The following is a 21,240-nucleotide window of genomic DNA, read 5'->3' as shown; positions in this document are numbered from 1 at the left end:
GGGTAAATGAACTGCTGAAGATAAAGTATAGAAACAATTCTAGGAGGAGGGATGAAAAGCACCTCTATTTTCCTCTTGCAAAATGCTGCAACACTAATGCTCCAGCACCCCCATCTTGCTTCCCTGTTTCTGGTCGTCACTCTTTCCCTACAACAAATACTTTTTTGCATTTCTTGCTGCTCAGCAGACTGGATTCTACAAGCCCACCACCCTGATGTGAAACAGGACCAGAGCCAGGGTTGATGAGCTCAGGTGATGGCAGTGGTTCCTAACATCTGGTAAGCCTCAGAGCCAGCAGCATCCTTCACCTGAGGGGGAAGCAGAGCAGAGGGTGGTGACTAGCCAAAATCCAGCCACGGCTTTTGTTAAGTTTATTTTGATGCTTGTTTTACCCTTTCTCTCTTCATCTCTTGACAACTGCAGCCTGATTCCTCTCACATCTTGAACTAATTCTCTTTCCAGCAGAAAGCAGCATGTGCTGATCACCTGCCACTCAAGGGGAAAAACACATCACGGCCTCACTGTGCCTGCTAGAGCACCTCTCCCCCTCCCCACCCCTCACTCCTAGTGCAGTTCGAGTTGGAAACACGGGTATATTTTTACAGCCCTTTCCCCACCTCCCCCGAAGTCAGGTGCTGCCTGAAATAGGCTGGCTAATTTGGAGGGAGAATTTCAATTGCCTGAATAATGAAGGTGCTGAAAACTAAACTGCATCGGCAGGAATTTTAGTCCCAAATTCCTGGGTCAGTGCTAAAAAATAACCGAGTTCTGAAGACTTAGCCCCCACAGGGTGCTTCATTTCAGAGTTCCCCGAAGGCTCCAGGGTTGAGATGGGTGCTGCTTCTGCCTTCCAAAGTGTGAGTGGAGGAAAGCCCACTGCTTTCAGATGGGCTCCTGTGGGAAAATACTTTGTCCGTGACACAGCTTAAATGGGATTTTATAACTTGAACTTAGATGACTTCTCCCTCCCTACCAGCGAAAAGGACTTGCCCAGCGCTCGGCAAATCCTCCAGGGAGGGTGGAAACGAGACACTTCATGTCTCTGAGCGGCATTTAAACAATCTGTGAAGTAGCATCACTGCTGTATTCGCTGCAGATCACCTCAGAGCCCGCGTTCTCTGTGTGCATGGCTCTGCTCTATCTGCTTCTGCCACCTTCCAGCCTGTGCTAGTCAGTGACCTGGCAATGCCAGAGCCACCCGCGGCGGGCTGGTACAGTCCTTGTCCCACCAGTTCCTGCTGCAGGGAAGCCCAGGGCTGTCACCTGATGTTCCTGTGACATACTCTGGTTTGGAGACCTAGAGTGGCTCTGCAGATCCTAGGAGGATGGAGGAGTCCTCTTAAAAAGTAAAAATAAAGGTAAAGATTAAATAATTAAAAATTAAAATAAGGGGGGGAGGGGGGGAAGTAAGAATAGTTATCAAATTTGAATAAGAATTAAAATATTTTTTAAATTGCATGAAAAATAAATAGGAAAAATATTTTTAAATTAAAAAAAATTAAAAATAATAGCACACTATTAGTAAATAAAAGAAAAATGTAGTTAATGAAAAGGAATTAAAATTATAGAAGTAATAACCACGAAAATACAAAATAATAGAAATATAAAATAATAAAAACAAAAGAAATAAAAATAAAACTAATTTAACAGTGCTGTAAAACCTAGACGAGTCCAACGCTTGGTTTACTGATGCACTGAAAAACGGACCGAGCCCTGGGGCACCCCTGGTGCCGAGCACCCTCCTGCAGGGAGAAGGGCTGGATCGAACGCCCCCCGAGCCCCCGTGGCGGGGCGGGCCGGTCTGTGAGGCCAGCAGCTCTGCGCCGTTCCCCGCAGCCACCCCCGCGTCCCTCTGCCGGCGGTGCGCTGTCCCTTTAAATCCCCGCTGCCGGGCAGGGAATCCCTCTCGCAGCGCGTCATTCGCGGCAAGGAAACCCGCGCTCGCGTCGTGCGACGCAAATGACCATTTTTGGCAACGTGCGACAGCGGACGGCACCAAGCGGGGCGGGGGGAGGCGGGGCCTGCCGGGAACCGGGCGCCGCGCTGCCCCCGCCGCTGCGCCCGCCCCGCCCGAGTCGCCCGGACCGCGGGCCGGGGAGGGGCGGGCGCGGCGGGCGCGGCCGAGCGGGCGCCGTCCCCCCGCGGGCGGCCCGCCCCCCCCGCCGCGGCGGCAGGTGGGAGGCTCCGCGCGCCAAGGTGGGGCCGGTGCGCCGCGGGTTTGACGTGTGCGAGTGCACATGGTGCGGCGGCGGGCGGATAATAAGCGAGCGCGGCCGGGGCGATGCCATTGCTCTGAGTCACCGCGGGCGCGCGGAGCTCCCGCTCGCAGCGCCGCCGAGCCGCGGGGCGCAAGACCCGGCTGAGTCACCCCGCGCCGGGAAAAGGGGCGGCCGGTGTGTGGTGGTGGTGGTGGTGGTGGAGGAGGAGGAGGTTGGGGGGGCGGAGGAGAACCGCTCCGCCTGCAGCCCCCGGGCCCGGAGCCGCTCCGCCGGCGGGGCGAGTTTCGCCGGGCAGCGCGGAGAGAGGACATCGGCGAGCGCCCGCTTGCGCGCACGGCTCTGCTCCCGCCGCGCCGCCGAGTCCTGCCGTCCCGTCCCGTCCCGCAGGCGCTCGGCTGCCAACTGAGCCACTTTTATCATCATTGTTATTATTTTTATTTTTGTTATCTCTTTATTTTTAAATTTTTTCCCTTTTTTTTAAAGTTTTTTTTTTACCTTTTCCCCCCACTTTCTTCCTCGTCTCCAAAGCCGTTTTTATTATTTTTGTCCCTCTCCGCGGCGAGCGGCGGGAGGCGAAAGGCAAGAGCCGAAGAGGTCGGGAGGGAGAAGGGGGCGGGGAGACGACGAGGGAGCGGCGGGTGTCGGTGTGGGAAGGCGGGGACGCGGCTCCCCCGGCCCGACCTCGGACCATGTACCAGGACTACCCCGGGAACTTCGACACCTCCTCCAGAGGCAGCAGCGGCTCCCCGGGACATCCCGAGACCTACTCGAGCGGCGCAGCCCAGCAGGTAGGGCCGGGCGCTGTCCCTCTCCCCCGGTGCCTCCGGGGGCGGCTTCGAGCGCTCCCGGGACGGGAGTTCACCGCCACGCCCGGGGAGCGGCCGGCGCTTCCTCCGCGGCGGAGGCACGGGCGCCCGGCGGAGAGGCGCCGGTGGCGGTGGCGCAGGCAGTGCCGGGGCGCGGGGCTGCCCGCAGCCGCCGCTCCGTCCCGCCGCCCTTAGCGGGGCGCCGCCGCTTTCCTTCCCTCCCTGTCCGCCCGCCCCGGAGCGGTGCCGCGACGCGTCCGGAGGGACGCTGACCGGAGTTCCCCGCCTGTCGGGCCGGGAGTGCTGCGGGAGGCACGGCCTGCCCCGAGCGGGGACGTGCGGTGAGGGAGCGCCGGGCAGTCTCCGCTGGCCCGGCCCCAGGTGGAGCGGGGTGGCCGGGTGTCGGTGCCGAGCTCCCGCCTGTCGGCCGGGCACCCGCCGCAGCGCCGGGCCGGGACCCGCTCGGCAATCAAAGGGGCTCCTACGGGCGACTTCTCTGCGAGGTCGGTAACGCGAATATAGGGGCGCACCGAACTCTTCCTCCTTCCTGCTTTTGTTCTCATTGGGAGCTTCTCGCTGTCCACGTTCATCGCGCCTGCCCGGGTGGTGCCCGGGGCTCGCCCGCAGGACTTTGGGAGGCTTCGCTGGGACTTTGGGAGGTACCGCCCGAGTTATTCACGGAGATGTCGCAGCCGCCGTGGAACACGGCGGGATGGCTGGAAGCGGGCTCTGGGTCTTTCCAGCGCCTGCGGTTGTCTGCCCGCTTCTCCCCCGTTAAACTTTGTCTCCGAGGCGCTGACAGTCTCTTTGCCTTTTCCACGGGGCCCACGCTGGCACCCCTCGGCCGGCGGCGTGCCGCCGTGCTCAGCCCTCTGCCCGCCCGCTCCTTTGGTTCCGCCGGCCGCTCTCCGGCCGGCCGCGGCTCTTTCCGAGCCGGAGTTTCCTGGGGCTCGCCGGAGCGCTCCCGGCGCTCCCCGGCCCCGCTCCCTACTCAAGCCCCACTGCCGGGCGGCGCTTCGAGAATGGGGAATATTTCCTGTGGAAGCGGCGTGAATTCGCGGACCTGAAAGCCCAGTCTTGTGGTTTGGGTTTTTTCCCCTTTTGATTTTCCTAAGAAAATACCTCGAAATGACTTCTATGTCTAGATCGACTAAATCTACCACTTCTGGGGAAGGCATTACACAATCGGACCAGTTATACAAACCTGGGTTATTTCATAACTTGTTTACATCAGCTGGCCCAGCCTCACTCTTTTTTTGCCTTTTCAGAGTTGGGCTTCTGACCCCCCCACCCCCCTTTTTCTCACAATATTATTTCTTGTGTGGCTTGTATGAGCGAACTGGCAGTGTGAGCACAGTGTAGCCTTCGCATCAGGGAGTAATAGGATAATTAAAAGAGAAAAAAAAACTAAAAAGGAAAAAAGTCCAGTCTTAAACTCTGCCAGCCGTACCAGCCCGTGACATTCCTCACATTAAAGAAGTTTTACCAGAAATGACTCGCTGCCGCTCCCCGCCTGCTCCAAACGCATCTCGCTGGTGCCCTCTGCGGGCTGCAGTCTGGGGTTTCCCGGGATTCTAGCTCAGATAAAGCTTATTCCCTGGTTTACAGTAAACGCTAGGACAGGGTGGGGGAGCGAGAAAGGGGGTTGAGAAGCTGGAAACGGCCGGCGAACTGCAAATTCTCACTCTCCCTTTCCTGCTGTGATTTAACAGCTGCTCTGGCTTCAAGCACTTGCTGCAGGAGGTCGAGAAACTCCACCGCCGCTTCACATTTGAGCTGTCACAGTCCAAGCAATAACTGGGTTTTCCCCTTTTTCTGGGGCTCCACGTCTTCCCCAGGCAGCTGGTGTGCGTGCCGTCTGATCCGGGGAGCAGAGCCCCGTTTCTAGGGTTACTATCTGAAACAGGGCTTTGAGCAGGACGTTGGCTTAGCGAGAACATAAATGTTTTCTTTAAGAATCCGGGAGATTTCTCAAGGCCTTGTGCTCTGTCTTTCCCTTGATCCTTACAGATGTTGTAGATTAGGATCAAATGTGAGCGTTGCCTTTACCCTAGCAGTTGGGCTGTTCTGCTGATTCTGGTCTATGGAGATCTGCAGTTTTATCACTACAGAAAATATGCATTGCTGAAATTTTTTCTTTATTGTGTTCTCTTTTTTTTTCTCCCAAAAGCAAGAAAAGATGCATCAGTCACATGCTTAAATGGAAATTGTGTCTCTGAGCCAAAACTTTGATGCTTTTTAATTATTTTTCCCATACAGCACAGCACTGGAACATTTTTCTTTTAAGTTGCATGTCATGCTATTTTCCTAATCACTGACTTGCCATGTGGTAAACATAGACTTTAATGGGAAGAGTTTGTATACTCTTTCAGAGTGGTCAATTTTCCCCTGAGATATTATAGCATTGTGTCCAGTTTTCCTTCGAGGAGATGTTCAACATAGGAGAGCCACAAGGGTCTTGTATTTATTGTAAGATCTATCACATATACCCTGTATTTGGTAACTGAGTAATGCTGAAGATGCTCTAGGATTTTTCTCAGTCGCTTTGTTGTTGGGTTTTATTTTTTTTTTCCCCAGCCATTATACCCATTTCTCGACTGGTTTCTAGTGCTGCTCAGCACAGTTACAGATATCAGTGAAGGTCCAGAGTGGACCAAAGAACACAGCGGGGTGCTCTATAGAAACCTTAAGGTGGAGAAAGGAAACACGAAGCCAAAGCTTGAAACGTCCCCGTGCTGTCTGTGCTGCTAAGTTGTGAGCTGCTAACGTTGTCTGCCCCTGCTTGTGGCAGGACTCACTGGAGCCTCCCCCGACTGTGGATCTGAGAAGGCTCTCATCCAACCCCATATTTTTAAGGCAGAGCAGAGACTGACCTCAGTTCTTGGCACACTTAATAACAGGACTCTTTCTGTTTGCTGTTTAGTTGTTGGGGTTTTTTAATGATACCTTCATCTGCGTTTGCTTGGGTCAGGAGGAGAGCGGTGGGTTCGTGGCTGAGCGCGTGCTGCGTGTGTAGCCCTGCAATCTGCCTATCGCCTCATCTCTCTCTAGTGCGCTGAATTCTTGTAGAGAGGAACAACTGAAAGCTGGCAGAGAGCTGCTTCTAGGAGCCTCTTGTGGGTCAGGAGAGGAGAGCTGTGCATGTCCTGAGAGGAGAAGGCAGGAGGGTGTCTGGAAGGTGGGGAGGTGGGTGAGGGCAGGCAGTGCTGTCAGGCAGTGCTGGCAGGGGCATTGAAGCTCTCTGAGAGGATGAGGGATGGGGAGAGCAAAGAAGGGGCTGCAGTTTGGGGGAAGTTCTGGCACTTCTGTGTGAGGAGGCTGGTGCTCAAAGGGGCCATGCAGGGGAGGTGACAGGGAATTCAGGGACTGCCACTGCCACCAGCAGCATCCCAGGGGTCAGAGCTGTTGGCCACTGGGCAGAATGTGGGGCCCAGCAGCATTTTGGCACGGCAGAGCTGATCCAGTGCAGTGTCCTAGCAGGGAAAGCGAGGTAGGTGGGGAAAACCTGATCAGTCAGGAAGCATTGCTTGTAAAACCCAGTGTTAGACTGAGCACACTGTGTCTGAAGACTCAAGCTGCCACAGCAGTGTGTCCCTTAATTAGTTATCCAGGAAAAATACTGCCTTTGGAAAGTACAGAATACAGTTTGTTTTTTTTTTTTTTGTTTGTTTGTTTGTTTTTTTGTTTTTTATTTCTAAGATATTTTGAGTTATTAGAAGGGAAGCTGGGGACAGAGATGGGCATGGCAGAGAGGAACTGGTCTCTTCCCCCCAGGTCTGCAGGCAAGCATTGTGGAGCTACAGAGGGATGTGGCTGAACTGAGCAACTCCCCTTTGCTGTCCTGGAGACCTCTGCTAGTCTTACAGAAGGGTCCTAGGTTGAATACAGGAGTGATTAGAAATGGAGCACTTCCTTAGTCAATACTTGGAGCCTGATTTTTATGTCAGATTCTGGTATTTTATGTGGTTGATTTAGTGGTGGAACTGACTCTCACAACCTCTATTAGGAATTTTTAGCATGTTGTGGGGTGTTGGAGGCAAAGGTTAGCTCTGGAATGCCAGTGGTGTCTCTATGGAAAAGCACCAGAAGCTCTCTGGATGTTTCACAGTCATTGCTTTGTAGTGTCCCTGCAGGGAAGACAGGACATTCCTCTCTGCTTTTTGGATATGAAAGGGAGGGTGGTGGCACAGATAGGCAATGGCCATGGTAGAAGCCACTTGCGGATCTGGAAGTAGGGCTCACATCCCTTGAGTTGGGCTCGTGGTTCAACTGGGCTCGCACTTCCTCCCTTCTGATGAGGTTTAGGTCCTCTTGTGTTCTGGTTATGGAGGCACCAACACATCCTCCTCTGTGCCATGTGGTCACAGCCTACACCATGCAGAGCAAAGGAGGGGATTTGCACCCATAAATTCTGATGCAGCGTTGACAGTTGGTGGCTCAGAGCCTCTTTAACTAATTGGGGGAGATGACATGGACTTTGAAATGTGGGATGAGCTGAGGCTATGTTGGACTCAAGATCCAGGTGAATCTCTGAGGTGCTGTTGGGGGTTTTGCTAAGATCTTGGTACCAGTGTCATCCTCTCTCTGTGTGATTTCCCCGCCTGCTTAACTTGACTCACTCCTTCCTTCTCTCATCCTTCCTTGCTAGATTTTGAGCTGTTCAGAGGTGTAAGTCAGCAGTGTCAGTATTCAGACTGGCTTTCCTGGTCTTCAGGTGTTGGCAGCTTGCTAATGCTGGCCTGAAGTGCTGTAGCTATCAGCATGTGAAATACTATTTGCAGTAGCCTTGGTTTAACAAAGCTCTTTAGGTGCTTGACTAGGCACACCCTGAAAAGGAAATCTGTGTTGGTGTCCCTTATCTGGGACGCTTACCTGAGCTGAGGTCAGGCTGATGCAAGGTCTCTCACTCCTCTGGGAAGCCAGGTTGTTGACCCAAGAATGTGCATTTCTCATGGAGTCATTTCAAGGCTTACAGACCAGTGATGGTGACAGCTGTGGGTCCTACAAGCCCTGTCCCTTGCTCAGTGATTGCTGGAGCAAGACCTGTCTGTGAGTTAATTCCAGTCTAACCATTGAAAGCCTCCTGAAGGAGCTCAGCATAGACAAAAACATTCTTTCTCTCCTGCTTCCCCCTCCGGGGACAAGCGATTGTTTTCCTTGCAATTTAGTGCCAGCATATTATCCAGATGGATTTACCTCTGTCTGAAAGAAGGTGTACATGTATTTTGGAGGCGATCATTACCTGCTGCCTTGGTTTTACTGCTGCCTTGTTTTGTCTAGACAGTGCAGAGAGCTGCAGGGAACTTGTCCGATCTGAATCCTAAGACCTACTTTATAGGCTGCTATTAAAATACATATCCTCGCACGTAACCATCTCAGGGCTGGGTTCCTCAGTGAGCACAGAGCTACTGAAGGAGAAGCAGGCTGCTCTTCTTGCCATACCAAGCCCTACGTGGACAAAGCCCAAATTTCAGGGCAATCCTTTGGTGAAAGGAGGCTTTGCTCTGCTTGGTAATGGCATTTCAGAACTGAAGTTTCTCTTCCTTTTCTTTGGGCTCAAAGAGAAGTGTTTCTCTAGAAACTCCTTAATTCCCCTTTTGCTCCATGCCGGAAGGAGTGGTGGGCACTGGCAGGAGGTGGCAGCAGTGGGGATGGTGCTGGGGAGGGGAGGCTGGGCTAGGGTATGCTGGGGAGCTGTGGGGGGGAAGAGGAAAGGGGTTGGGAGAGGGCAGGGCTGCTCTGGAGGGGGAAGTGCCTGAGCCCAGTGCCTTCCTCAGGGGTTGTGGCAGGCAGGGGCAGCTTAAGATGCTGCAGAGGTACCAGCTACTGGTGTTCTTGCTTCAGGTGCCGCTTTGATCCTCACCGGTGCCTCTCCTGAGGGCCTAGCTGGTTTTGGAGTAACCACTTATGTTCTGCTCTCATTGACGCTTTCTTCTCTGCTCTCTGTCCCTCTTCTCCTCTGCCTTTCCTCCTAGAAATTTCGAGTAGATATGCCAGGATCAGGCAGTGCTTTTATCCCTACGATCAACGCCATCACAACCAGCCAAGACCTGCAGTGGATGGTCCAGCCCACCGTCATCACCTCCATGTCAAGCCCTTACTCCCGTTCGCACCCCTACAGCCACCCGCTGCCCCCGCTGTCCTCGGTGGCCGGACACACGGCTCTGCAGCGTCCTGGTGTCATCAAAACCATCGGGACCACCGTGGGACGGAGACGGAGAGATGAGCAGGTAACTGCAGTGCCTTAGAAACAGACATTGAGAGATTGCCTCCCCACCCCCTCGTGAGATCTCCCAGCACCGCAGGGGAGCACTGAGGTCCATTGCTGGTGCTGTTCTCGTGCTGGGGTTTCTTAGGGTGGTGGAGGGTGTAAGCTGGAGGGTGACTTTTATTGCTGCCTCCTCATCATATGGTGAGATTTACCCAGTCTTCATCCAACACTTCGCACCACCAGCCCACATTGCGGCTTGGTTTCAAAAGCAGGTGAAACTCTGAAGTTGAGCCCTGGGTTTCAGTTTGAGTGTCTCTGCTGCTCCAGGCAGAAGGAAACCTCCAAGAAAGCAGAGCAGCTTTCATGTAGGTCCTTTACAAATCTGACACCAAATTACATCAGCTAGTGTTTTCTGTCAGCTCTGTAGCTGCTAGCACTGCTCCATGTCCATTTGTGTGATACCCCCAGTCCCAGCCAGCAGCATGCAGGGAGGAACAGCTTCCCTAGAGCACCTCAACTCTAGTATGAAGAGCCTTCTGGAGGACTGGGGTCTAAATCCACCTTCCCACTACAAACCTGTAATTGCTTGATCTTTTTGCAGCAGTTTGGTGGGGATCCCATAAGAGATTTTTCTGCTCCAAACCCAGAGGTATTTTTGTAACTGGCATGAGGTGGCTTGTACCACTGCTGCCCTGTGCTCAACCTCCTAATGGGATTATCAAGCTGGGACCCTGGATCTGGTGGACTAGGTGCAGGCATTTTATCTTCTGGAAATCAGCGCTGTTGTTCTCCTCTTAGTAAGAATCAGCCTTCTCCAGGGCTGTCTGGTGAACAGCTATTCACAGTGCTAGGCTGATTTCTCTTTAAAAATAAAAAAATAGATCTGACTAAACTTGATCTCCCCAAGTTGTTCCCAAGCAGCATTTGTGTGGGTCGCTGCGGAGCAGTGCAGTGAGACACACGGCGCACCCTCCAGACACGAGCGTGTGCTGTTGCGTGAGGTCTGTTTCTAATAAGACTCATCAGCCCTACTTTTACTTCTACGTCATCTGTTTTGATTCACAGTCCGATTATTTTATGTGGAGTTGCTGTCTAGTTTAGGCCCAAGAGGTTAAAGATAGAGTTTAGCAGTACCTCTGTGTGGGGAGCTGGTATGGCTGCAGTGAGGACCCATTTTTGGGAGATAGTATGGAGTAGCGTGGTGGTTCGGGTACGTGCCAGCCTTTTCCACCAGCTGGAGCTACTTCCCTGTTCCCTGCATGCAGGGCTGGTGTCCAAAGGCAAAGAAAGTCTCACAGAGCTGGAGGAATAATTAGCAACAACTAATTTGTTTGACAAATGCTGCCTCTGTGTTCACAAATTGGCCGTGAAGAGATCACCATATTCTCTGCTTTATTTGTTGTTCAGAGTTATTTGCTGAAGGATGCCTGCCAAGCAATTCCTGGCCTGTGGCTTGTTTGCAAGCTGTTCATTGTGGGTCATTCAAAGCCAAGTCCTTTTGATTAGACACGTGCTAAGGCGGTACCGGCGCTCTTTACTGTGGCCCTTTGGCTCAGGTTTCCAGGGTTGGTGCTCTGAACACCACGTCGGAGTGCCTTTTTGGAAAACCTTGTGTAACACTTTATGAAAAGAGCCCGTTTTGGTGAATGTTCCTGACAGTGAATGCACGTATTGGGCTTGGACAAGCTACGAATAACGCATACAGCAGGGGCACAAAGAGTGCCAAATCCAACCACTTTCAAACAAATCCAGCAACCACTGATGGAATATTCCTTTTTAGACCTGGTAAAATGTTAAGAACATCCAGATTAGGGGCTTCTGCCCTGCTTGTGCAATTTTTGCAAAGCAGTCTTTGAAACAGATAATTTTTAAATTACTGAAGGCCTTTGTAGCAGAAATTTTAGTCCAAACATATTTCAATGAGATCTGTGCTTCCAAAGCATGAAAAGGCTCTTGAAAATTCTACACAGGGGCCCCAAGTCAGCATAGCTTCTGTGTCCATGCTCAGTGCTTTGCCATACTGTAGATATTTGTGTGCAACTACATTTTTACCCTGCACTCATGTGGGGTAGGAAGAGAGTGGGCAGAGCTGTAGCAGGGAGAGCAGTGCCTGCAGGGGCTCCTTCCTGGGGGAAATATTCTGCCCAGCTGAATGGAGCTACCACCAGCCTTAGGATGGGCATTGTGAGCTGCTGATGGAAAAAAAAAGCTTTTGGGCCTAAATTCTGTGTCCTGCAGTTCTAGAATTGCTTGTGTTGCTCAGTGAGCATCCAGGGGCTCATGTTACATGCAGGTGAAATCACAGGCACAGATCAGATCCTGAAAAAAAGCAGAAATGAGCAAGCTGAATGCCCTGAGGCTGAAGTTAACTTACTGAAACTGCAAACATCAAAATTAGGGAGATAGAGCAAGCCAAAACAAACTAGGCTGAGGTTGGAGTAAAACTAACACTAAAAAGAAAAGATAGTAAAATTGTGAATGTCTCATTTGTGATATTGACAGTCCATGAAGATATTAAAACTGAAGCTTCTCTGAAGAGGTGTTTCTTCCCATTCTGTGCTGGCACTCTGTGAGATGTGACATGTGCTTTGCCAGGTGTCAGGGTTTTGCTTTCATTTACAGTCACCAGACCAGAGTCCCTGCAGCACACACGGGCTGGGTGAGGCTGAAGTGTAGGGTACAAGGTTGGAGTCAAGGGCTGGGCACGTGCCCTGGATCCCCGTGACTCCCGCTGGATCCCCGTGCTGCTCTGTCTGCATGGATCCTGCTGGATCCCCGTGCTGCTCTGTTTGCATGGATCCCGCTGGATCCCCGTGCTGCTCTGTCTGCATGGATCCCGCTGGATCCCTGTGCTGCTCTGTCTGCATGGATCCCGCTGGATCCCCGTGCTGCTCCGTCTGCATGGATCCCGCTGGATCCCCGTGCTGCTCCGTCTGCATGGATCCCGCTGGATCCCCGTGCTGCTCTGTCTGCATGGATCCCGCTGGATCCCTGTGCTGCTCCGTCTGCATGGATCCTGCTGGATCTCTGTGCTGCTCTGTCTGCATGGATCCCGCTGGATCTCTGTGCTGCTCTGTCTGCATGGATCCCGCACGCTGGGTGCCACAGCAGAGAGCGGGGCCACATCCACTCGCTCTGTGCCCTGCTGGACTGGCTCCTTGGCTTTGGCCATGGCACAAACCTATCTGCTGCTGCAGGGGTTTGTAAAACCTTGTCTCAAACCCCCAGAACCAGGCATAGCTTTGACCAAGTCTTGCGAGCTCCCGTTCACTTCCTTTGGTTTCGCAAGAGTGTAGCTGGATGGGTTTCTATGGAATTGCTCCTGATTTACATCAGTGAGGATGTCAGCTGGCCTCAGGAAGCCCTTGATATCACTGGAGCCTTGCCTGCTGATGCAAGAAGCAGTGTGTTATCTCGCTGAGTGCTCAAAAATCTGAGGTCAGATTTTTGGGTGGTATAAATCATTGTTGCTTCACGGACTTCATGGGAGCTTTGCTGATTTCCCTGTCTCCCCCTATACACCATCCCAACCTTCAAGAGATCAACTATTTTTGTGTGGGAAGGAGCAGATATTTTCTTTCAAGAAAGAGGCACTTACAACATCGTGCTCTGGTTTTGCTTAACGTACCACCCAAGTTGTGAAACAATCAGAGCATCTTTTATCTGTTTGGCCTTGGTGCAGATTCACTGTCCTCTTACACAATCTTCTCCCTGTGCCCTGCTCCTTCTCCTCTCCCTTCTGCTAAGACCTGGTGCAGGCAGAGATACTGTGTGCTTTCATCTTCTGCTGACATCAGTGACGAGGGGGAGTGCTCAGCATCCTGCTGGATCAGGCTTTTTTCCTTTGCATTGTGGTTAAATCCTCACAAACTTAAAGGAATGCCTTGCTCAGATCTGATTGGATTTTCTTGGCACTTGCCCACAGCTGTCGCCTGAGGAAGAAGAGAAGCGAAGGATCCGGAGAGAGAGGAACAAGCTGGCAGCTGCTAAGTGTCGTAACAGGCGTCGAGAGCTAACAGAGAAACTCCAGGCGGTATGTGCCCTGCACACATTCCTCCTTCCTTGTCACCCACCCTTCCAACCAGCTCCACGGACATTGCTCTTCCTCCACCAGCACGTTGGAGGAAGATGCTGCAAACACACTCTGCCTTCTTCATCCAAGGCTGCCCAAGGGTACTGCTCCTACATCAACAGCTGCTGATGAGGAGGACTTGGCCCTGGAGCTTAGGACCCTAAAATTCTCTTTGCTCAGTGCCCAAAATGTCCTAGGAGCTCCGTTCCCTTCTCGCCTCTCAACTAGCACAAGTCTCCCTGACTCTGGTCACCTTTCATAAGACACTGTGTGCCTCAAGGCAGGTTTTAAGGACAAAAATACTGAAGAGGTCGGATCATCTGAAAGCCATAGAAAACAAGGGAGATGTTATGTGTACCTATCAGAGCTATATCCTTCAGGCTTACTCCTCCTTTGGAGGTGGGGTAGTAACTGACTTCCTTCAAAAAGGAAGCAGCACAGAGATGTGTGCCCTGATGCTGTACAAGTAATGATTAGTAAAGCTGGAGAAGCTAGAGCAGAGCATAAGAACCAAGGCGTGGGTAAGGCACTGGTTGAAGAGAAGACAAGATTGGGTTGTGTGAAATCAGCTGAAGAAAGGCTCCAGTGCTCCTGGTCAAGAACCAGCCTGGTTTTATCCAATGATCTTGTTACCAAGCACAGCAGCAGTGAAAGCACACCTGTGAAATGTGCTGCTGCCTCAAATTAGGAGGTGTTCTCTCAGGAGGGGAGGCAGGACATCCTATAGAAATGTTGTGACTAAAGTGATAGAAGTGAGAGGAGTGTGCAAAGTGGTAAGTCATGTCCTGAAGGGCTGAGTGTGAGTTTTGTGAAGTTATGAGCTCCTCACATGGGAAGGTCCTAACTGCTCCCAGACTGACTGATCCATCTGTGTGATGTGACCAGGGAAAGATAAATGTATTAATCGTGGATGCATCCAGTGTTGGTCCTTTGGGCAGGAGTTAGACAAGTGTCAGCCCTAATCTGGAATATGCATTACAGAAATAAAATGGAAACAGTTTAGAGACTGCTATACACTACCTCTGTCAAAGTGAAAAGAATATTACTAGCCTAACATGAAAAAACAATGGAAGGAGATCTGGGTCCTCTGCTAAAGTGTCTGTCAGGCAGACAGCAAGGGAGAAGACTGAAGTCATAGGCCAAGACAGAGTGGCAAAAACTAGCCATCAGAAAATTAAGGCAAGTTCACAAGATTCTTTATAACATTTATAACACCTTAGATTGGTGATGTTTGGGAATAGCCTACAAATAGGCATGTGAAGCACAAGATGCTTGACTGGCAATGACTTGGTGTCTGCTTGGCTCATGACGAGTCTGGGGTGTATCTGCCTGTGCCAGATGGGATCTGGACTTGGTGGCCCTGTTCCAGGTGAGGAGTAGTTCCAGAGCCTTTGCTATTTTATTTATTTATTCCCCTTTTGTCTGCAGGAAACCGAAGTACTGGAGGAGGAGAAGTCAGTGCTGCAAAAGGAGATCGCTGAGCTCCAGAAGGAGAAGGAGAAGCTGGAGTTTATGCTGGTGGCTCACAGCCCTGTGTGCAAAATCAGCCCCGAGGAACGTCGCAGCCCACCATCCAGCAGCCTCCAGAGCATTCGGACTGGAGCAAGTGGAGCCGTGGTGGTGAAGCAGGAGCCTGTGGAGGAAGAGATCCCATCTTCCTCTTTGGTCCTTGACAAAGCCCAGAGGTCTGTCATTAAGCCCATCAGCATTGCTGGAGGTTTTTATGGGGAAGAGGCACTCAACACTCCCATTGTGGTGACCTCAACACCAGCCATCACTCCTGGCTCTTCCAACTTGGTGTTCACCTACCCTAACGTGTTGGATCAGGAGTCTCCTCTCTCCCCTTCTGAGTCCTGCTCCAAAGCTCACCGGAGGAGCAGCAGCAGTGGGGACCAGTCCTCAGATTCCTTGAACTCTCCCACCTTGCTGGCGTTGTAATCCCCCTGCGGCCCCCCATTTTGCCAGTGTGTTACATCCCCCACAGCACCATGGGGGGAGCCCCCTCCGTGGGATTAGAGACAGGCACAGGATCGTTCAAGCACAAGGGCAGCAAGAACAAGGATGGGGAAGTGCTACAGCTCCAGGAAGGAGAGTGAGGACCAACGCCAGCTCCCTGGAGGCAGGAAACGGCAAGGGTGGGACTGACACGCCAGGGTTGTTTGGAGAGGGTGATGTCCGCTCTGTAGGGACTGCCTGTGGAAACCTCTTTGTGGCCGTAGTGGACCTGGGGAGTGCTCCTGGCCAGGACTGAAGGCGAGCTGCAGACAGTTGCTAGTCGTCCCTTTCCTTTGTGGATTGACTCGAGCGTTGTGCTCTGTGCTTAAATCATTCTGGTTAGTTGAACTTACAACTTCTCTCTTGTGTGCTCGCTCGCGCTCTCTCTCTCTCTCTCTTTGCATATAATTTCCAATGTTGTCGATCCCATTACATTTCACTCAGTTGCTCTGAACTCTAAAGTCTAATTAGGATCTTTGCTCTTGGGAATAGCTGTGGGAAACACATAACACATAGGATGCCCAGACAGGAGGATGACAGCTGGGGGGACCAGGAGATAAGGGGGACCAAGAGGAGCCCAAGAGCTCAGCAGCAAGGGCAGAGCTTGTAGTCTCTAGCCTGAGGCACAGAGACAGCAGAAGTCTCATGATGAAACCTCTCTTTTTAAAAATGTGGATATATTTACCCCCTTGGGCTCCTCGAAAAACCAAGTTAGCATCTCAGGGCCAAAGCAGCATCAGAAAAGCTGCTGGGCTGGCACTTACCAGTGACTGGCAGGGTTTTACCCTAGTTTGCTGGATATCAAGTCTGCTGCTTGTTGTTTACTTTTCCTGGGCTGCCTGCTGTCTAGGGAGTATTACATCTTCCTTCCCATCAGGGCTCCTGACTCAGAGGCTGATCTCTTCCTGTTAGTAAATCTTCCCCTCCCCTTGGCCATATTTGCAGAACATGGTACAAAAAAAAGAGGTGGCACCACATGCCTATAAATCTAGGATGGAGACTGGCAGCAGCTAAGACAGTGAAATTAGCTGGCTGTACCCTTGCTGATTTTTTCATTGTTGGGAAACAAAGCAGCACATATCTACCAGCACAGCACAGGCCACAAGGCCCCAGCTCCTGACCAAGCAGGATTGGCATGGATAAAGTGTTGACCTGTTTGAACTACAACAGAGCTTCTGACAAGCTCTGGCAAATGACAGATTGACAGCTGAGGAAAATTGATTAGCATTATTTGCACCTTGGTCTTTGGCCTCTGTTTTTTCTTTACATTTTCTTTGCAGATTGATCTTTTGTTGTGGTTGATTGGCCTGAAGACAAAGAATCAAACCAAAGGGCTCTTTCCCTAGTCCTGGGTCCTTCTCTAGCCTGTGGGCTTTACTGCTACTACTAAGTGCTCAGAGAGGGTACAAGCTCTCCAGTGTTCATGTTCACTACTGAAAACAGTAATGTGTGTAATCTATTTCCACTTCGAGCCAAGCTCAATTCCTATTGATATCAAAGTACTGGCAAAACATGACCCTGTGCACACTAGGATTGCCCAGCTTGCCAGCTAAACCACTTAGGAGATAGCTCTTTGGTCCTGCCTATTGAAGCTGTGGTGGCAGCTATTTATTTTTATTTAGTTTGTCTTTTTCTTTTATACACACACACACACATATATATATATAATTTTCTTTTTTAAATCAGCCGAAACTGTGGCGTTTCTTGTTCAGGCTGGACCTGGAGAAATGCAGCATACAATTATACAATTATAGGGCTAGTCACATGAGATGCAAAACTGCTGCAGTCCCCACCAACTCCACTGGGAATTAATAGGTTTCAGTCTTGTGGAACTGGGACTTTAGTCAGCAGGGCTAACTTCCCTCAAACTATGGCCACTGCCCATTCCTTGAATCCATTCAATGGGACACTATTCTGGCTTTAAAGGTGGACTTTGACTTTTTTATTATAACTATTATTTTTAACCCAAGTATTTACCAAACCTGCCAGAAATATGTGAGGGATCCTTTTGCTTCATAAAGCTGATTTGATTCGGGCTTTTTCTATATTGCTTAAACACATCCAATTTGATATTGGTGCTAGAGGTTTCAAATGGAGCTCACACAGTAAGTAAAATTAGTTGTATTGTCCTTAAATGTACATCAAAATTTCCTTTCTAATAAAGTAGATCTTAAATTTCCCATAGTTAGCACAAAGAATCCACTTTTCCTAGGGTTTTACATAGATGATATTACTTTAGGTGAAACTCCAGCTTCTCTTTTTGATTTTGCCAAATGCTTGTTTGGGCCACTCTGGACTGAGAATCTAAAACTGTTAATAAAACATCTCTGCATGTCATTTCCACACATTTTTGAGGAGAACAACCCTGACAAGTGGTGGGTGAGTTTTAAAATAATGCAGCTACTTTTGAGGCTAGCTGACCAAGATTGCTGTCTCCTGTGAGATCAGTAACATCCACCCCTCTAGTAGGGGGTTCAAGAAATCAGGTGTCTCCTCAGATCTAACTGGTGGAACAACAAAAACCTACCTTTGCTTCTGGTCACTGAATCATTGCCAAAAGGAGCTGCAGCTGGTCCTTGTCCACTGCCCTCCTGCCTGGTCATTGACCTGCTCAGAGACAGAACAAGATGCTTCCCTTTCCTGACCTGTGATACTGATGGGAGCCATGTGAAACTCCTCAAAAAAAAGGATTATTTTCCACTGTTTGGAAAAAGCCCCAGATACCTTGTGCCTGTCCTTTTTCTCCCTGAAGTCTCTCAAAGAATATCTGTGTTGGAATTGCTGGTCTCCAGCCTTTTGTGTTTTGTGGATCAGCCTTAACTTTTGTTTAGTTTCTGGCAGGCAGGTACAACTTCACTCCCATTTTGGTCTGGCCCTACATGATTCTTTTAATGTTTTCTGGTGTGCTCTTTGGGAACTAATTGTCCTTCCCATGCCCAAAATGTTATTTTCCATGAGTACCTTCCCTGCTGATTCCTAAATGTAGTGTCTCCATGTTCTGCATGTAGTGGGGATATGGGAGCTGTTGTACCTAGTGCTGATAGAGTTGAAGTCAATAGAAAAAGGCCCAGGGAATTTCAGCTGGTATTGGGTCAGCCCCCTGGTGACTGGCCCAACAAAGCCTCTCCTAACATCCTAAATTAATCAATGCCAAACTGGGAGGAGTAGTAACAGCTGCATTGAAGGAAACATTCAGCTTCTAGGTGATGTTTGCCATTCCAGTTTTGCCCTCATTCCTCCTTCTCTTTTCCCAGTTGTGGCATTGCCTTCATATATTCCTTTCTTGTAGATGTGGAGACTGGGTAAGTCTCAATCCACTTGTGGTGTGATGGGATTTGGGACCAACATGCTGGGGACAGTAGCTCTCTGTTGTGTTTTTATAATTATTATTTAAATGATCTATTTAGTTCATCTGAACCTTTAATTTTGCTGCTTACTGTATGTAGGATCCACCTGGCCTTCATCCTAAATGAAAAGAAAAAAACAAAATGAAAACAAACCTAAGACACCTCCCTTCTCCCTGGTCTCTTATTATTTATTGGCAGGCAGCCGTCTTGTGCCTGCTCCAGCAGATCTGCCTGCCATTAATTTAACATCCAGCCAAATCACATTCCTGGTGTTTGGTTGTTGCTTTTTTTTTTTTTCCTTTTGGTTGTTGCTTTTTTCATTCGAAAACAGACTTCTGAAATGTAAGAAATCTTACTATCATGACACAAGATAATTTTCATTAGGAAGGCCAAGTCAAACATTTTAAGAGGTGGGGGGAACAATATACATTTATTTCTTATTTATTTATCATGTTTACATCTTTTGTTTTTCTGTTCAAGACTTGGATATAATAAAGAAAGCATTAAAAATACTACAATCTTCTTTTTTTTTTTTTAGGCTAATAATTTTTTTTGATTCCTTAAATAAAATAATCTGACTTTTGTTGTTGTCTGTATAAAATGTAAAAAGAGATATGTTTTTAAAGATGCATTATCATTCCTCTGTGAACAGTAGGTGGAGTTCAGGACAAATCTCAGAGTACAAGATAATAATAAAACCCAATCCTGTTTTACTTAATTGTTCCCCTCCTATCCTGTATGATTAAAGGGTTATTCCACTTTCTTGTTTGTGGTTACTTGATGTTAAAACCATATTAAAATGTGTAGGAAATAGGTATCCAATTGTTTTTGCTCAGTGAGAGGATAAACTGTTGTATATATCTTGATATACTGTGTAGTTCAAAGTAACATCAGTAAGGGATAGTGCATCTTTATTAGAGAGATAAGTTACTAGTGTCACTAAAGTCTGCTTTAAGACCCTCAGATACAGAAAGGGCCTGGTTCTGATTCCACTCACGTGGGACAAACTGAAAGCATCAGCAGCCTTTTGCTGCTGTGAAGCAGGTGTCAGTAGTGAAATGAAGTCTCAGTGACTAACAGGTGACCATGAGGATTGTTGAAGGTTTGGGGGCGCCATTATCTTTTTTTCCTCAGAAGTTTTAGATCATGGGTTTTCTTTTTTACTGTCTGTCTGCAGTGAAACAGTTTCTGCCACAGAGGTTCTTAAAGATGACTGCTGAAGTGGGACCTTTCTTTGCTCGTAGTGGTCTTGATGTCGTTCTTGCAGTCCTGGGGAATTTCATCCCTGAGGCATTCTCTCTGGTGTTGTCTCTTTTCTGTTCTTGTTATTTTACTGAATTACAGGCCTACAGTATTTGCACTAAAACAAAAAGCTTGTTTAGAGAAAGCTTGCTGCTACAAAAGAAAGAACGTATTAAAATGGTTTTGCTTTTACAATTTTAACTGAGTAGCATTTTGTAGAATAAAATCAATCTAGACTGAAAAGAAAAAATGACTTTTCTTTTTTCCTCTGCACCTTCTCCCCCCACACTCCTTTCTTTTCATTCAATTCCTCAGTGGTATGATGTTCCCCCCTTCTCTTTTGGTGCTCAGTTGTAATGATTGGCTGTATTGTTGACTATGCTGCTGAGAGTTATGACACTTGTAAATCTCGTTTTAATGACATTGTGGACACTTTTGTATAGCAAGAACTAACTGGAGTTCTCTCTGTTAATTGAAGTCATTAAAAAGCTCCCTTTGCCATGAACAATTACAAGCTCGCATGTTCCTTCACTGTGAACAAATGGGTCCAGCATTGCCAGGTGGTTGCAGCACAGTTCAAGGCTTCTTTCACAAGAGCAGCTGCGATCCCCACAGCTGTTACCTGCAACAATGGTAGATGGGGCAGAGGCTAGCAGAGCAGCCCACCTGGGCTAAAAGGCAAATAAAGCACTAATCCTTTCATCTTAGCTTCAAAAAGGAAAGGGATGGAGGTAAAAAATGTGTGCTGACTTTTTTTGTTGTTTGTTTGTTTTAAATCTCCTCAACCAGAAGGAGTCAAAGCTTCTGCTCTGAAAACTTGGGGTGGGGAGCAGCATGGTTGCTTCACTGGCAGCAAGGAGGAGGTTAAGATGGAATTCCCTTGCATGCCTGGGGAAAACTTCAGCCTCTGGAGTGGAAGGAACTGAAATACATCATGTTAGGAGTGGAGGATGTCATATTCAAGTTCAAAATGAAACATCAGTGGGGAGGAGATGGGTGAATCATGGCCTGCCAAGCTGGCACCAGACCAAGCTTCTCCTTACTCCTGGACTTCCTTTAGGAGTAATGTCTGCTCTGGTTTCCTGCTGGTCCCTGTCCCTTGGTTTTTTACTCTCTTTTTCACTTTTTTTTTTTAACCCCTGTGTTCTCACATTTCTGTGGGGAAGGAGATGAGAGATGTTGGATTAAGTTATGAAGTGTATGGAAACTATTTGTGAAGTTATAGGGAATGCTGGAGGTATCAGTCACCAGAAGAGGGAATACATGGACATGCCTGTGTGAAATGAGCTCAGCTCTCAGGAATCCATACTGTAGGAAAGTTGACATGAAATCAGCGTAGGAGGGTTTG

The 21,240-nt window shown here is 49.3% G+C and overlaps 1 protein-coding gene across 1 annotated transcript; it reads left to right on the top strand.

The window, feature by feature from the left end:
* The first annotated feature begins 2,413 nt into the window (after window positions 1-2,413).
* On the top strand, window positions 2,414-20,400 carry FOSL2 (FOS like 2, AP-1 transcription factor subunit). Its single transcript, XM_071427999.1, has 4 exons — window positions 2,414-3,007; window positions 9,001-9,255; window positions 13,162-13,269; window positions 14,737-20,400. Exons 1-4 carry the CDS (start codon window positions 2,909-2,911, stop codon window positions 15,244-15,246), a joined length of 972 nt encoding a protein of 323 aa, XP_071284100.1. The 5' UTR covers window positions 2,414-2,908; the 3' UTR covers window positions 15,247-20,400.
* The last annotated feature ends 840 nt before the right edge of the window (window positions 20,401-21,240 follow it).

This window comes from Agelaius tricolor, unplaced genomic scaffold, assembly GCF_023055355.1.
Source record: "Agelaius tricolor isolate 1412-34295 unplaced genomic scaffold, bAgeTri1.0.p SCAF_1, whole genome shotgun sequence".
In the NCBI taxonomy this organism is placed as follows: domain Eukaryota; kingdom Metazoa; phylum Chordata; class Aves; order Passeriformes; family Icteridae; genus Agelaius; species Agelaius tricolor.
Note: the sequence above shows the minus strand (reverse complement) of the source record. Positions and strands in the feature narration are given on the sequence as shown.

Bases quoted from the DNA above. Each gene is read 5' to 3' on its own strand.
- FOSL2 (XM_071427999.1), top strand. From the start codon at position 2,909: ATGTACCAGGACTACCCCGGGAACTTCGACACCTCCTCCAGAGGCAGC. The intron at 3,008-9,000 runs GTAGGGCCGGGC...CTTTCCTCCTAG, and splicing joins CGAGCGGCGCAGCCCAGCAG to AAATTTCGAGTAGATATGCC. The intron at 9,256-13,161 runs GTAACTGCAGTG...ACTTGCCCACAG, and splicing joins GGAGACGGAGAGATGAGCAG to CTGTCGCCTGAGGAAGAAGA.